This window comes from Thunnus maccoyii, chromosome 24 (genome assembly GCF_910596095.1).
Source record: "Thunnus maccoyii chromosome 24, fThuMac1.1, whole genome shotgun sequence".
In the NCBI taxonomy this organism is placed as follows: domain Eukaryota; kingdom Metazoa; phylum Chordata; class Actinopteri; order Scombriformes; family Scombridae; genus Thunnus; species Thunnus maccoyii.
In genome coordinates this window covers 17,055,548-17,073,313 of record NC_056556.1, presented here as the reverse complement: position 1 = coordinate 17,073,313, position 17,766 = coordinate 17,055,548, and the positions used below count along the sequence as shown (strand labels likewise).

General features: G+C 41.2%; 1 protein-coding gene across 4 annotated transcripts in view; it reads left to right on the top strand.

The window, feature by feature from the left end:
- dock9b (dedicator of cytokinesis 9b) overlaps positions 1–17,766 on the top strand; it is a 65,612-nt gene that overhangs the window by 1,548 nt on the left and 46,298 nt on the right. The window contains exons 1-2 of one of the 4 annotated variants that reach the window (XM_042405198.1): positions 13,838–13,932; positions 15,591–16,103. The exons of 2 other annotated variants lie outside the window; for them this stretch is intronic. In XM_042405198.1, the coding sequence (XP_042261132.1) occupies positions 15,987–16,103 (117 nt within the window). In that variant the 5' untranslated portion in view covers positions 13,838–13,932; positions 15,591–15,986. Of the gene's footprint in view, positions 1–13,837; positions 13,933–15,590; positions 16,104–17,766 lie in introns of those variants that run through there. One more of the 4 variants, XM_042405200.1, reaches the window with a different exon arrangement.

Below are 17,766 nucleotides of genomic sequence, written 5' to 3'. Positions count from 1 at the left end.
ATGTGTTGTTTTTACTGTATGTCAGGACATCATACAGCATGTAGGCTGACTGACACATGCACTCAGTTACAATATTTTCTATGATGAGAATGGTGATGGTATTGCATAGGCAAGTTCCCTCATGTTATGACAGGTAAAGCATTTAAATACACCTCATATGCATATTTTGATTTATTATCTCTACAAACTGTGCTGTAGGTGGTTCGCTTTACCTTTTGTAGTGTTCTAGTCCTTAGGGACTTGTGCATAGCAGTGACCTGACTAACCCTGTGTCTGTGTCTTGTTGCATAATGGTGATCAATACGCCTGCAACTAATGGCTGTCAATCATGTCCAGTTTCTCTCTCTCTCCATGGTCCCAGTGTACCTGCTGATCTTGATAAAGTCATCAAACGTCACACTGACAGTTTCCTCTCGCTCATAAAGAGACCCTCAGGATTGAGGCTTTTTCCTACCTCAGCTTTTGCACGTTGAGTTGGTTGAGCTTTTATCTGCTTCCCTGACCCCAAACAAGTAAAGAAAAGGTTTAAATGTATATATAACTAAATGGTATTTTCTTCTTCCTTCTTGTCAGTTGAAGTTACCCCATTTATTCTTCCTCACTATGTAAAACTAATGGGTCTCTCTTTACACAGCGCAAAAAACATAAAGCATAAAATATTCAAATTATTCCAAGTAGTTTGTGCAGCGTTATAAAAGTGTAATGAAGGAGAAAAAGCTAGAAGTAGTAACTGTCAAGTTAAATTGTCAATGTATCCATCTGTTTGTCTCTGTCCCATCAAAGCTTTTTAGGTCAAACCTAATATGCCAATAAAGTCTATTGAAAACAGAGCCAACACACTGAAGGCAGTGCATTTCATGCCATGTTTGTGTTCTCACACATAGTGTAGAGTCACAGTTGACCTAGCTGGTATATTTTCCTAATTTTGCTGAGACTATTTTCATGTGTCCGTGGTCACATGGCAGTGGGAACTCAGGGCTCCAGTAGATCTTGTCAGTGCTGATGATGTGACATTGGCACTAAGCTTGGGTCATCATGTTACACTCGCATAGCGTGCATCATTGCCTCAGTCATAGTACAGTAAGGGTTTAAACCAGTGGAACAGTGCAGCAGAAGTGTACATTTTGATGTACAAAAGCTGCCATTTGTGTAGTCATGAGTGAAAGTATGTATACCAAGTGACTGAAGTACCTTTCTTATTTTAAGTGTCATATTTAAGCGTCTTATTTTAGGAGTTCTTGTTACTGTTCACTCCCACTCTTGCCACTCTTGGAGAGGGAGTGTGTAGACTGTAGACCAATCAGTATGAGGCACTGTTGCAACATGGTCTTGATCGCTCACCAGCTTCCTCCAGCAAACAGTGCTAATTATGCTAAAAATAGTTGTTTTTACACTTCTGTGTGGATTAAACAAGTGACATATAACATGTTAATAAGTGAGCTTTAGAGGTGCTGGTATGTGGATTTTGTTACCTTCGGGCAGAGCCAGAGTAGCTGTTTCCCAGGGTCACTTATAAGTCACCATTTTGAGTGAAGCTCCAAAAACACCGGAATCTACATTTCCCATAATGCTACCAATAACACATTTGGTCAAACCCTCCTTAAACGCCACACCTCCAGTTTGCAACACAAGTTTTTTCTTTTAAATTTATAATCTCCAATCCCAAGCCAAGATAATTGATGACATCACTACATCGTCAGGGTTATTTTCTCAGACTTAACAAAGCTGAGTTAGCATTCCCCATGACGAGTGAACTGACCTTTTTGTGTACAATGGGTGGAGTTCCCCTTTAACAGACTTTGGAAGCTGTACAGTTAGTTCAGGTTGAATTAGCAGAAATTGCTACTTTAAGCTATCAGAAACTACTTTGTACTTTAATGGTAGATCAAAAGCAATGCATCTGGGCCCCATTATGCATCTGTTACGGTACATCTCCTAAAAATGTACTTCTCCTGTATACCTCTATTTTTGACTGTGTACTTATGTTGCAGCTGTTTCCCCTGCCCAGTTGCGCTGCACAGACATGCTGGTATGGTTAAAGCAAATATATATATAGTATACCAGACATCAAAGAATTTCCTCAACCACTCCGATTTCACCCAGCAAGAAGCGGGTCAGCTGGTGTTGCATTGCGGTGTGTTGTTTGACCGGCAAGTGAAAACCTTCATCTGATCCAACTGGTTTTGTATGTTTAAGCCGAAGGATCCAGGAAGTATTCTGTAGATGAAGCGCAGGTGTTGCATATCAACAATCCTAGTATGCATGGAATACACAATCCATTATTCAGTCTTAATCTTCATCTCCGCTCTTTGCAATTATGTCATAGCAGCCTAATAGTTCTGTCTTAGCCCATAGTGTGTGGAGTGGAATAATGGATGTCAGATCAGATCTCTGGGCTGTATTTAATAATGGATGAGATGATGGTAGGTGTCCTGGCTATTTTTAAACTCGCCCTCTTTCTCCTCTTGGTGTGACACTAAGCACCCGGGAGACCATCAATTATGAATATCTACATACAGTATGTGATAGAATCATCTAGATTCAAGACTGAGGACAGCTCAAGGCGGCATGGCTCAAGTTGGACACTCACACACACACACACACCATAGTTACTGCAGGCGTGGTTGGCTTTCAGCTATACCTTAGTAAACAAAGTGGAAGCCAAGCAGTAGAGCAGTAAAGACAGCCCCTGCAGTTTTAATAATCACTTCCAACTGTGGGAAATGCTTGCTTGGAGATTTTTATACCACTTTCTGCCTCCTTCTTGCCTTGCTGAATAAGTCAGTGCTCAATCCTTCATGCATATATACATACACACTATAGAAAACGCATACACTGAAATTGCCTTTTCATATTTTTGGTTTATATGTCATTTTCCCCATTTCTTTCTTTCTCTAAGCTGTGAGACTCCTTTCCCCCCTAAAATAGACGCCAAAATCTCAGAGTGCGAGCAACACTAACCCCATAATGTGCATCCTGATACCTTAATACCACCTCCCATTTATAGTTAGTTACTACCAGCGGTTCTGACTGTAGAACTCCACTTAAGAGTAAACTCCACTCCAGAGGATTTGGTCTGATTAGAGCATAAAAAAAAAAACCTGGCAGAGATAATCTGCAGATTTGCAGATGCTTTAGCGTTGCTGACCTATATCTGTGTCATGATACAGGAGCTGTGATGAAGTGGGGCGTTTTGGTCGTCTGCTGGGTTTGGGGTTGAGTCCAGAGTCGCTGCCGCTGATAGCTGAGGCTGTGGCTTTTCTGGCCGTGTGGTTTCCCATGTCTTCTTTATTTAGGCTACTCCCTGTGTCGTTACCACCCTCGCACTGACGTAAACAACCGCTGTCTTTTTGTGTCCGCGGCCACTCTGGCCTGCGTGTGTTTGTGTAAGTAAAAGGTCTCGTCTGTCATTTGCCTGCCCGTGAGTGTCAAACTTAATTTCTCCTCTAAGACTGACAGAAAACAGCGTGATTCAGCAACATCAGCAAGATTCAGCAACACACACAACATTCCTATTACATGACATGATTTTGACATGTTGCCAGTTTCCATCAATCATCGTTCTTCGGAGCCTGCAGGCTCACAGATTGAAGCCTGATCTCGTTTGAGTGCCACATCGTTTTGATTGGATAGCTGCTGCTTGTTTTCGTTTCTGCTACATGGCCCGCAGTGTTGACTCAAGAGAGGGTGTGAGAGAAGTTTCAGCTTATTGCAACATCTTCAGTGTTTGGAGATTTCCTCCGTTATTTATTGTAGGAATCTGCCTTAGGTTTAGCAGACAGCAGGGTTACATCTCAAGTTAAGCTGATTGTGGCCCTTTTTTTGCATTAATAGTGGAAAAAAGGGCATTAGACAATATGTCAAAATATGGTTCAGCTGAAATTATATTGTGACAGGTTAGTGCATATTTGTAATAATAATAAATAAATAATACATTTAAACTTTTCATTCATGGTGAAACCCAAAGTGCTACAGTATGAATAATATAGAACACACAACATAAAGAAAATAGTGGAAAAGCCTTCTTGAATGGAAAGCTTTTAGGCCTTTTTAAGAGTCTGGGGTCTGTGCTGCCCTCAGATGGGTAGGAAGGCTGTTCCACAAGTTTGGTGCAGTAGAGCAGAAGGCTCCGTCCCCCATGGTGCAGAGCTTGGTACTGGGGGCCTGGAGGAGCAAGCTGCTGGCAGATCTGAGGGTGTGGGTGGAGGTTTGTGTTGTGATCAGTTCCTGTAGGTAGGGAGCCGCATGTCTGTTGATGGGTTTGTATGTGAGAAGCAGGACTCAATCCTGAAGGAGACAGGGAGCCAGTGCAATGAAAACAATTGGTGTTTTATGTTTGTGTTTTTGCACTGTCATCAGGATCCTGGCAGCTCTGTTCTGAATGTACTGGAGCTTCTGGATGCTCCTGCCAGGGATCTCTGTGAAGAGCACATCGCAGTGTGCTTACATGGGAAATGTATAGTATGTATGTATATATAATGTGTTTGCATGGGTTTTCTTTTAGCACATTGCAAAGACTATACTGTTTATGGAATAGAGCATTAGTAACTCATACACTAAGTGTATTCATATGATTGCATAAGATCTTCTAGTGTCTTAGTGCTTTCCTGGCGCTACACTCCACTACAACACTACAGAGCCATCCTTTTAAGGGAGTAGCCCAGTGATTAAGTATTGCACTTACATAAAGATGGGGGACGTGCAAGAAACAGATAAAAAAGAGGGTCAAAATTAAAGCAGCAGAGGACAAGATATCCTGACTTTAGTGCCTAATACTGCTGATAAACACTGGAACCTACATTTCCCATAATGCAACGAACAGCATGTTTAGTTAGACTCTCTCTGCCTTGCAAATGCCCACAACTCTGCACCTCCAGTTTGCAACCTTTCTGTTATAAATTTGTAGTCTCCAAGCCCAAACTGAGATAACTGATGATGTGATGACATCACTATGACTATGAATATTTTCTCATTGACAAAGCTGCTCCAGAGCCACAGAGGACATTATACAGCAGTTCTCACAGGCTGAGCAGTACTCCGCATGACGAGCAAACTGATTTTTTCTGTGTAAAATTGGTGGAGCACCCCTTTAACTGATTTGCACAGTTACTCATGTAAAGGATAAGCGTGTTTAATATAACCGCAATTAACAAAACAGTTGCTATTTCAATCAGGAGCGCAGCCAGCCTTGTCTGCAAAAATTGGGCAGTGACCATAAAAATTTCCTCTGACCCAATTGACACAATTGCACATCCAGCTCTCTGTTGCATGAGTAAAAATAGCCATTACACTTTAGTGTGGAAAACATTTGCGGTTCTTTTGGCGGCATGGGAATCCTTACATTTAAAAGTTCAGCTGAGATAGGTAGAAATAGAGCGTGATGACCAGTGGCATAGAAAGGATATGATATAAACACAGGCAGCAGCAGTGTGCTAGTTTTTCTCATTACTGGTTAGTTGGCCACAAAGAGTATTGAACACAGCCAAAACCTTGTGGTTGGACAGAGTTCTTTCTTTTAATCAGTGTGCACAAGGATCCTGTCCCAGTCTGCCAGATTACCTGCAGGCCTCATCACACGAATGTAACCCAGATTCCTCAGCAACGCTCATTATTGTCAGCCTGAATTTAGGTCCCTGATGAATTACTGGCACTATTACTGGCCTGAGATGAAGAGATAGATCATAGTTAAACCTTCAATACATATACTAAAAGCGCAGTGGGAACACGATCTTTGCCTTTTATTTTTGAATGAGACTAGGAAAACAATCCTTGAACAAGAACATGACTCTTCTCTCCCTGTAAGGCACATGGCTTCCTGCAACTAAAGATTGCCAAATTATCAAAAGTATATCCCGCTTTAGATCCCACTTGTGACAGATCCAGCTACAGCTACCCTTCACAGGTGGAGGTGGTGGAAAGATGGCATGTAACAAGAGAAATAATCTGCTAATTTTAGAAGAATATAGACACATTGTATATCCTGTTTTTCCACTGTCACTGGAATAAAAATTGAGTTACTAATACAATAGGGGTTTTTTTGTTGTTAATCAATGTATTAATGCTATTTAATCGCAAGATCAGATATAATCTCTCAAGCCTAGTGTTACAAAACAAACCGTGGATAGTTTTTCCATGTCCCTTTCATCAAACCACTGCAATGAAACTTGGCTGCCATGCCGTCTTTTGAATCATCGCTCTGCTTCAACTACTCTCCGGGTCACATTACAGTATGTTTTGGACAAAGCTTTTATGATTACATGCCCCTAGCCTTTGGTACAGGCTTGCAGCTCGTATGGCATAATTTCTGTTTACTTTGATTCACGAGAAAATCCATTAGAAAATATGAGGTAAGAAGCATCGTCTGGCTTTTTTTCCAGTGAGTCATCAAGCTTTAGTGTTTTTGCAGTTTCAGGAGTGGCCTGTAGGAGGCAGCAGTGACGTATGTCTTCTATCTTGGCACTGTCCTCTTTATACCTGAGGTACTGTAGTGAAATGATCATGTTGCAAGCATTTAAACGTGTAAAGACAAAGGCTTGTGCTCTTGTGTGTGTGTGTGTTTGTGCTGAATTTTAATATTTGTGTGTGGCACTTTCACATTCATTAGCTGTGGAAATAAGGCTTTCATTTAGTCACCCACCCTATAAATCTTTACACATGTCTGGTTTGATTTATTTGGTTTATGCTACTTGAGCAATGAGAAAAAAAAAAAAAAAATGCTGACGTCTATTGGCATGAGTGATTGCCGCCCGCCAAAAATGTCCCTCATTCATTTCTTTATTTTCTCTGAAATAACAGTCTTGTTGCCAGGAGACCAGCTTTAATCTCTCATACAGTATTTAATTATTGTGTGTTTTTTTCAGAAAAAAAGACAGAGTGATGTTAAGGGTTCACCACATTTAAAAGCAGACCAAAAAAAAATCCATATTTTGCTCCAAACCTTCCAGTACAAAAACCATAGCGTTAAAGTTTATGGAGATAATTTATGATGGAGGAAGGGTGCCCTACAGTGTCTTGTAAATTTGCAGATGAGCATCTGAGAAGAGCATTATTTTTGTTTCTCCTGCATTAAGGGGATTTTATCTTTTCCATTGCGCTCTGTATCTACGTCATTACTAAACAGCACATAGGAACAACTGATAAATGTCTTTTGTGGATGTTTATTCTGATAAAGTAATTTTGTTGTCTGGAACAATGTCTCTCTGGTTTGCAGAGGTCTGTGAAAAGGCTATTAGGTGCATTGTAGGGTGCAGTTTGGATTTCATTAGATTAATGCAGTCTCTGAGGAGTTGCCAGACAATACTGCTGAGGCTTTTTTGAATGGGCCTGAAAACACTGCAATGAAACAAACTAGTTAACAACCTTAAAGGGGCAGTTCATCAATTTTACATATGAGATCAGCTTACTTGTCTCAAGAAGAGAAAACCGAAGTGAAAAATTTAGCAGCTAAAGAGCCGGATATTTCTGTTAGGGGCTAAAAAGAGAGTGAATATTACTTACATTCATCAAATGGGCAGAAACACAGCTCCAAATTAATGCTAATGTTGCTTGTATGTGCATGATGTGTAAACAGGGAACTGTTTGCTAACAAGTTTAACATATGTTGTGTTTACAGCTTGTTTCCACTGCTCCCAAGTAGCCAAAAAAGTACTATTGCAGGTTTAAAAATTCCAGTTGTGGAATAATAACCACCAGAATCAACTTTCTGCTGTTATTTTTACTAGCCACACTAGCAGCTAGACTGAAATAGCTCAAAAACGATTGAATGGATTACCATGAAATTTGGTACGTTGGTGATCCCACTTTTGGTGTTTAGGGCTAATGAGCAAGTGTTAGCATGCTAACATGCTAAACTAAGAAGGCGAACAAGGTGAACATTATACCTGTCAAACATGTTGTCATTTTCAACATACTGATGTTAGCATTTAGCTCAAAGCATCACTGTACAGCCTCACAGAGCTGTTAGCTTGCGTGACTGTAGTCCTGTTTTTTTAAGTATGGTTTTGTAGTTCTATTTATAGTCTGAGTTTTACGAGCTTTTTTTTATTAATTGTAACATTTTCTTTTGTTTTAATCTCAGTAGCTTTCTAAGCAGTTGTAAAACCATTCCCATGATTCCAAATACAGATGCTACTTTGTGCTTTCGCTTTCTTTTTGATAAGAGTCTCTTTCTTGCCGCCCATTTTGCTGCATCATCCACTTAAAAGTAGGTGAGTGTGTCAACCGCTGATGAAATATTTACGCCAGCCACCGGAGAGAGGCAGAAGAAAATCCAGAGACTTGTTTATATGTGCATTTAAATTAGACTAACGCCAAGAAGCTTGTACCCTTCAGCAAACATCCTTGCTTCAGGATTGTTTGTTGAAGCAAGGATGCTGTGGTGTTAATTGGATGATGATTTACGGAGGGTTGCCAGGTTTGTCCTGGTTGTCCTATGACGCACCAGTCCCTCAAGGTGTTAATGGCTGTGGGCCTGGCAACGCAGGTCAAGAGATGTTAAATCATTCCTTTTTATGTCTTAGAGCACATGCAAATGACATCAGAAAGATGACTGCATCCCTTGTAATTTCACTGTCAGTGGGAGAAAGAGGAAGGAGGGAAAGAGAGTAAAACATTGTCTGCAGAAGCCAGTTTGCATGTGTGGGGGTGAGACAGTGTGTGTGTGTGTCTTTGTTGGTAACAAATCTGCTTTTACTGTTGACAAAGCACGCAGAGTCAGAGAAATGACTAAGCTGCGAGAGAGAGAGAGAGAGAGAGAGGGAGGGAGAGAGCCTGCTGGGAGAAAGACAGAGAGAGTGAGGCAAGAGAGGAGAAGTGTAAGTGACAGGCATGAGTGATAGAGAGGGATGGCAAGGTTGAGAAAAGAGGGAGAGAAAGCAAACCAGTGAGAAAGAGTGAGTGAGAGAGCAAAGTGGGAGCGTCGGAGCATCCTCATCCCCCAGCAGAAGGAGGAAGGAGAGTCGACGCCCTGCTCCGACTGAATGAGCAGCTCGGTTTCTCTCCTCCGCGCACACATCCCTCATCCCTCCATCCCTGCACACAGCGACCCAGAAGCTCTCACACTTGGGCTGCTTTCGAAGATGGGAGCGGAGTGAAATCCTCCTCAGCTACGGGAGATAAACTGATACTCGACTGAATTTTCTCAAGAGGTCTTTAGGGAGCAGTGGGTCTTATAAGGTTACAGATTTCTGGATGTGGAAGAGGTCAAGACTGAGAGTTTATATCAACTTTTTGAGTCAAGTTGCTGCACCTGCCTGGGGTTTAAATTAAGGTTAGGAGATCAGAAATAAGGTTCAGAGCGCGAGATCATTTTTCCTGCATGGTGGCGGTGAGCGTTTGGTGGCACCATGGGATGCACCACCAGTGTGGTTCTGTTGGAGGGGCTGCGCTCTATCCTTGAGAGGAACTGTGGCTACATCAAGGGGGCAGTGGAGCTGGGGGTTCTGGAGGAGGAAGAGGAGACACTGAGTCTGAGGGGATCTCAACTCTGGATGCCAACTACGGCTCTGGTAAACACACTTCCAAATATAAGCTTTTTGCTGTCGTGCGCACAATCGTTTTCAACTGTTTTACGATCTGTTGTGTTTTTAATTAAACAAAACTGCAGGATGCCTCTCTTTCCAGTTTAATTTGATGTGAACCAGCATCATGCAGTTTTTTTTCTGTTCACCACACAAGATTACAGGTGAATAAAAATAAAAAAATCAGTATGTAAATGTATTTCTTACCCCATATGACAAGGAGGATTCATCTACAGAAATACAACACCATCCAGTGCTTGTATTTCTGAACAGATGGCAGCAGAAAATGATAATTTAGTCGAATTAACTGTTTCTGGGTTGAGTCTTTATGACTGAACTCTTCTTTTCTCTCTAAATCAGTGACTTCAGTAGATTCTTTTTATACATATATCACATGCACACATGAGATTGTGTTTTTTAAGATTGAAAACTAGTTAAAGAAAATGATGAATAATTTACAGAGAGCGGAGACTCATCAGATTAAACATGAGTTAGTGCACAGATCAGCAGAATTTTGGCTAATAATCCTGCTAATAGACTCCCCAGAGGAACTAGATTTAGAAGAAGAGTATATCTTTCAATGTCCCCGATCACACAATTACTGGTGCAGCTCATCAAAAGCTTAACATTTGGCTGCAAGTTCGCTTGCACTGAGCAAGTAGAATCTGAGTCTTGAGATTCTTTCGCCCTTTTTTTTTTTTTTTTTTTTTTAATATTTTTTGGGACGGTTTTATGCCTTTATTATATGGATGGTGGAGAGATGACAGGAATTGAAGGGAGAGAGTGATGAAGGGTGAGATTCTTGCTCCTTTCTCAGTTTTTATCTTCGTCTGTAGCCGTGTTTTCTTCCACTCGGATTTATGCGCTGCTACATTAAGCTGCTTTCCTCAAGTTAGCTCCATTAGCCAGCAGCCTGCCCTGTGTTAAGTCAAAGAGATTTAATAGACAATCAATAGTGAAGGGGTTAAGTAGGATTGCTAGTGCAGGCTGAGTCAAGGACATTCACTATAAACCATTATCACTTTTGGATGCAGTGCTTTCTTTACAACCATTAAGCTGTGGTTGGCCTCTCACAACCCTTCCCATAAAAATAATTACATCTGCAGTTGCAGTGGAATACATCTTTCCATTAATGCGCAAATTATGGCTATTTATAAGCTGGAAAACACAGGAAACGTCCAGGACTGAGCCTTGGACTTAAAACCAAAATGCCAATTCAGATTTCCTGGGCTTTCTAAGAATGAAAATATACTTAACAAAGTGAATCTTATATGGACAAAACACTTCATTACTTATGTATCTGGAAAACATACATTTGGCCTATGTCCTTATTTCTTCTGACTTTGATATCTTTATGGTAGCAGGTGCCTTTGAAATGCTGTTATCATCTATGCATACATTTTAAAACCCCTGAATACTTGATTTAAAAAAGTATTTCTCCATAACATTAAATGTTTATGAATAAATAAGCAGCAATCAACAGATTAAATAGGTAAAACAACCTTGAGTACTTCTTAAGCATGTAGCAGTCAAAAATTCAGCTAATCTACTTTGGCTCCCAATATCTTGACTGAAATATTGTATATAATATATGTGACAACACTGTTTTACATCCCCTTCTAACCAGTGAAAAGAGAAGAGAAAAAATACACAAATAGAGTAATTCCTCATGTGAAATAACTTTTCTAACAGAAAAATGTGTGTTCATTTAGGACCCCATTGTTGATAGTAAGAATTTGGTTTTTAGGGTTACATCTAAAAGTGGCAGAGTGAAATCATCTGTGTGTTTTTGCATGGTGATGTAAGTACTCGCAAGGCTAGTTAGTATACTAACATAGCTGGAAAGCTAACCGCCAACATGCTAGTCAGTCTCAATAACTCTCTGAGCTTGTTTCTCTGTACTGTTCCTGTTTACTCCCTTGTGGCTTTTTGTTCTCAGCTAGCAAGACTGCTAACTGATAGTTAGCAAGCCAGTTAGTTTGGTCTCTAACAGGACAATAAGTTCACACAGTCAGAAGTCATACTGGTACCATGGACTTTTGTCTTGTAACTATTTGCAGGCTGTGCATCTTTTGTGGAGCAGTTTATACAGGTTATATAGGTTAGATAAAAGTGGATGTCAAATAAAGTGTGATAGCTTCCTCCATTTTGGACTCTCTGGCTCTTTAGTCCCTCAAAGGTCACCATTAACCACACAATTTGCTATTGGTCAACGGCACAAATTTAAAAGTTCAACAAACTTAAACTCCACTTGAAAAATCTGTCCAAAGAAAAAAATCCAATGTAGGGCTGCAACTAACGATTATTTTCATCATCGATTAATCTGCCCGTTATATTCTCAATTAATCGATGAATCGCTCAGTTTATAGAATGTGAAAAATGAAGCATTTCAGAATTTCTCAGAGCCTGCAGTGATGTCTTCAATGTGCTAGTTTTGTCCGACCAACAGTCCAAAACCTAAAGATTTTTAATCAACTGTCGTGGCTGTGGCTCCAGAGGTAGAGCGGGCCGTCCACTAATCGGAGGATCGGCGGTTCGATTCCTGGCTCCTCCAGTCCGCATGCCGATGTCTCCTTGAGCAAGATACTTAACCCCAAATTGCTTCTGATGGCTGTGCCATCAGTGTGTGAATGTGTGTGAATGATTAGATTTCCTCTGATGGGCAAGTTGGGACCTTGCATGGTAGCCTCTCTACCCATTCAGCGTGTGAGTGGGTGAATGTGATTAGTAGTGTAAAAGCACTTTGAGTGATCGGAAGACTAGAGAGGCACTATACAAGTACAGTCCATTTACCATTTACATATGACAAAAAAATTCTCTAATCCGCTGATTACAGTATTTCCATTTAAATGACCTTTTTAAATGCTGGTTTGAACATGCTTCACTACTGCACTACTTGCCATGTACCCGTAGAGTGAGATAAATGCCATAAGCTTGTAAGCCATAAATTTAGTTTTCCAGTATTTTGATTATTTACAGACTATTTTTGTTATATACACAATACAAAGTACTGTACACTGTAATGTACACATGATATGATATTGGAAGCCCTGCCACATTGAGACCAGCTCCTAGTATTTCAGTGAGAATGTGGATGATGCCTTTGTAGGAAAACAAGGCTGAATGAATCTCAGAGTGTGTGTTTGTGTGTGTGTTTTGTATCTTCATTTTGTTCCTATGGGCTAATCCCATGCAGGGACTTTCTGTGCTTCAGTTGATGTTGCTCTATAGTCTTGAGCTGAGCACTCAGCACCTCTGAGAGCTCTGACATCATAGAGTCTTAGGGAACTCCCCTCTCACGTATCATACTTAACTTGTCCCACATGTTTTTCCCCATACCTGGAGTTACAGCAATACAACTTCGACCACAAGACAGACCAGAGATGACATTTTAAGTTTGTGTGCTTGTCACAGACTGCTTGGTTTATCATTCAAGCTGGGTACAGCTACAGCTGTGAGTTATAGGTCAGGGAACTAACTTGCATGTGATTACTACATGTCTGTGTATGTAGCATGTGTGTGGAGGGGAGATCACTCTAAGGGGAAGTTTCGCTTATTTGCAGGCAACTCCCTCACACTTTCTCTCTCCAGGGTGTCTGTAGCGATGGTCGGCTCCCAAACATTACGTCAACCTGCCCTTATGCAATTCTCCACAGACTTGTGTGACGCTCTATGTCTATATATGTGTGCGTATGCGTGTGTGCCTCTTGGGAAGGGTGTGGAAGGCTCACATGTCCTAATGGGTTCAAGCTGTGCAAAAACAAATGGACACCATCCTTCCCCACCGCCTTCTCCCTCACGCTCATTCTCTCTCTCTCTGACAACTTTTTTTTGTTCGTGTGTCAAGCTCTTGCACAGATGGCCTTGTAAACTAATTTGCACTCCCTTCACCCAACATACACCCATTCATGGAATGGTACCAGCAATGGCTCCAGGAAGCGTGATGGTGTGAGAGCGCTCCAGAGATGTGGGTGAATGAAGCGGGATGACCTCAGCGCAGCCAGAGCTTCGACAACAGGCTGATTATCCCGCTGAGCTGGTGACGCTGTCACTGAGGCCTCCGCAGGGTGACAGTGATGCAGTACAGTCAGCAGTCCGAGAGAGACTGACGCCAGAGGAAAGTCAAGTTAGACACCTGCATGGGATTTGGATATAGAGCATACACTGAGTTTCCACAATAGCTTCATCACAGCTTCCTCTAACTATACTTCTGAACAGCTTGTGCACCATAATCCAAATGTTTTGTCACCAAGCACTTGCATTGTGGCTTGAGGAGGAAACAAAGTAGATAATGACTATGGCGGTTTTTTAAACATTTTTGCCTTTATTTGTCAGTGAAGAAAGACAGAAAGGGAGGGGTATGACATGCAACAAAGGTCTGGTACCAGAATTGAACCATGGACATTATGATTAGGTATGTGTCTTAACCAGTAGGCTGCTTGAGCGTCCACAATATTCATTTTTTATCCCCCGTTATCCCTCATTTAGGTTCAGCATGTTAGCATGCAACCGTAGCTAATTAGCACCTAACACAAAGTAAAGGTGAGGTTGGTGGGACTGTCATTAGGAAACCAAAGGGTTAGACATTTTTGACTTGATCAAGCTAGATGAAAAGTGAAGCTAGAACTACAAAATCATACATGAAAAAACAAAACAAAATTACAGTGATGCTAGCGGCTCTGTGAGACTGTACTTAGTCACAGCAGGGCTTTGAGCTAAATGCTAATGTCAGCCTGCTAACATGCTCACAATGACATGCTGATGTTTAGCAGGTATAATGTGTTCACCATGTTAGTTTTGCTTGTTAGCATGCTAACATTAGCTAATTAGGCCTAAACAGGGGATCACCAAAATGATTACAATTAATCCTGAGGGGAACATGAAAGTGTATACCGAATTTCATGGCAGTCCATCCAGTATAGACATTCCATTCAGAACTGCAAATGTCAACTTAATGGTGATGCTAGAGGAAAAGTTTTTTATTGTTTTGCTTTTTTTGAATTGCTAATAATTATTATGTGCAGTCCTATGAGCATGATGGTTAATCCTGTGGCTTCTAAAGCTTTTCCCCCTCTCACCTCACCTGGCAAATACCCTGTTGGCAAAGCGGAATAATCTTATTGCACTGCCTCTGTGGAGTTTCCTGTGTTTTTAAATGAAGTTATTTCTCTGAATGGTACATTTCAGCGAGTCTCTTTGAAGCGAGTACAGTTAAAACAAGTTATGCAAATTATGCAGAGTGCCTCACACATCAGAGAACCCTGCTTTACAAAAACTGAAACTCACACACACATACACATGCACACACACACACACGCACACACACAACCTTGCCCGCCTTTGTGCTACATTTTGTTAGGAGCGATGGTGCTGAAACTGCAACAGAGAGATGATGGCCTTTGAAGTCATGTCATCCCCTCTTTCTGACATCCCTCCTCTCTCCCTCTCATTCTGTGTGCACGAGAGAGCCCAAACTTCTCTACCCATAGAGATAATTGGGTGGGTTATTAATCATGCTTGTTGAGTCAGAGAGATTCACTGGCTGGTAAACATCGGCTCGGTTTGGGAGTTAGTTCTCTCGTAAAAGAGGAAAAAAACAAATACAGGATTAGCATAAATTTACCCAGATTAATTCCTCATTGAAAACTTTAAATGTCATCATTCTGAAACACACTCTCCGATAGAAAACAGCTGAGCCGAGGCGCCTCCATCGCTGAGATTAAAGGCGAGTGATTCTCCTCAGAGAGAACGCTGACTGGATGGAGAGACAAGGGGCAACTCAAAACTGTTCCTTGAGCAGCAGGAGAGTGTGTGTGTGTGTGAGTGTGTGTTACGCCTGAGTGCCGGATAAGGGGAAGTGTGTTTTAACAGACCCTGCTGTGGGTGCCTGCTGCAGCGGATACGGTGCAGGAACAGTTCAAAGCACACCAAAATATCAATGGGGAGTAGAACTTTATCCACACAGATTGAGTGTCTAAATAGTGTTACTGTGGCTGGTAACAGTGATGTTCTCTTTTCCTCTACCCTTTCCTCCACTTTCTATTTTCTACACACACACACACACACATGCAGGTGGAGCAGGCACATGACAGCTTGATTTCTGGACCTCTTCTAAGTTTTTAATGGGGGAGTGGTCGATTTCTCATCCCCTCCCACTCACACAAATCACATACTGTACAGTACGTGCAAACACACACACACAAACACATATATCTACACACACTATCACAGCTGCACAGCTGTGAGAGTGGGAGGGGCCCTACCCTTCTGATGAGACACAGAGAGAGAGAGAGAGAGAGGGAGAGGGAGGCTGTGTGATTGAGTACAGAGGGAATCTCACTGGACGTCGGCAAAGCTCTCACAGCCCTTCACACACCGTAGGCAACTTTCTGGCATGGCAGAGTGTGTGCAGTGAGTCTCATACCTGATCACAGGCTACGCACAGGCAGGATTGGGTGCTCCATCACCATGCAGGGCAGGGCAGGCAAAGCCCCCAAAAGGGAGATGGTGATAGAGTCTCCACAGCAGTACAAGAGCCTGGCTGAGATTGAGGCAGAGGTGGAGGCTGGGTCACAGGTGGCAGCGGTAAGTCTGTGCTGTACCATCCTTTACACTGAAGCAAATGAGAGCTTGACATTTATCTCAAATTCAATCTTGTTCTGGGAGCTGCTCGCTAAATAGAACTTATCTGATTGTTTTGAAGTTGGTTTTATCTCTTAGGTTCCCTTTCAAGAGCAGCTTTGAAGATTTTTTAAAAAGGGGTTGGACGGAAATGGGAAATGGTAGCTTCAGGGTACAGCTCTCCAGGGGGTTGAATGTTGGTCTTTTTTTAGGAAATGGAGCACTTGTGGCTCCCTTTGTTCATTAAGTGTTCTTGTGCCTCAGAGTCAGAGAGAGACTTTTAACAAGTTGACTGCAAAGTTGTTGCAATGAGATTCACTAGTTTGTTTGAGATGTTACTTGATAAATCAGGAAACTATAAGAAGTGTCACACACCATTTTCTTTCAGCATTTTTAGAAATAATGTTTTTTTCAAAGATTTTGATGATGTTGACATTTTTATGCCAAACATTGACAACTTTATTACTATTTTTCTAAACACACATGTCATTTTAAGCCAAACTTTTCCAGTGTTAGGATTATGTTTTCATCAGCGGTTTAAGTTTGTTAGTCAGTGTTATTAAGCTGACCATATTTTATTTTTACCTTTAGAAAGCTTAATAACAACCACATCTTTATCAGCCTTTAACTTTGCTTAATCATCACATAACTGGCTCTTTTTAACATATTCATGTAAGATAATTAAAGGCAAGTCACAGTTCACAGCTGCTTGTTGTTATCTTCTATCTGAACGGCAATTATCCAGTTGGAAATCAGAGCTGGCGATTAACTGCTTATCAGATGATCTTTACATCCAAAGGGCTGAGAGATATGGAAGGATATTTTCATTACATCATCATGAGGATCGGCTGGACGAATCAAAATGTAAATCTGTGGTCAGACAGTCTGTTTAATTGGCCACAGATTGTTATGTGTTCATTGGATCCAAACCAAAAGGCAAATCCAAATAATCTGGATCACAGTCACGCCTAGCAGCCACATTCAGGCCAGGGAACTATAACAGTTTAGAAATGTACAGAGAGATGATCGATAACTCTTGCTAATATTTTGTCAGTCTGTCAGTAGGCCGGTAGGTCCAAAACCCCAAAGTTAATGGGCTGGCCCAAAGTTTGAATAGACATGCATGGTTTTTAGATGATGTATTCTAATGGCTCTGCTGATCCCCTGATTGCTGTAAAATTTGGTACAGACATTCATGTCCCCCTCAGGAGGAATTGTAACAGCCTTGGTGATCTTCTGACTTTTCTTCTAGCGCTACCATCAGGTTAAAGTTTACATTTTTCCAGTACTTTCGTTTGTGACCAATACCTGCAAAACTGATGACATTCCCATCAGCTGTGGCTGGACTTTGTGTTAAGTGCTAAAAGCAAATGTTACCCTGCCAACAAGTGAAACTAAGCATATTAAAAATTATAAAATGAACTGCCAACTATTTTGATAGCTGATTAATTGTTCAGGTCATTTTTTCTAGCAAAATGACCAAACATTCTTTGGTTCAGTCATCTATATATCTGTGTTTTATATCATTGTAAACTGAACATCCTGGAGTTATGGACTGTTGGTCAGAGAAAATAAACAATTTGAGAACCTCATTTTGGCCATTTTTCACTATTTACAGACCAAATCA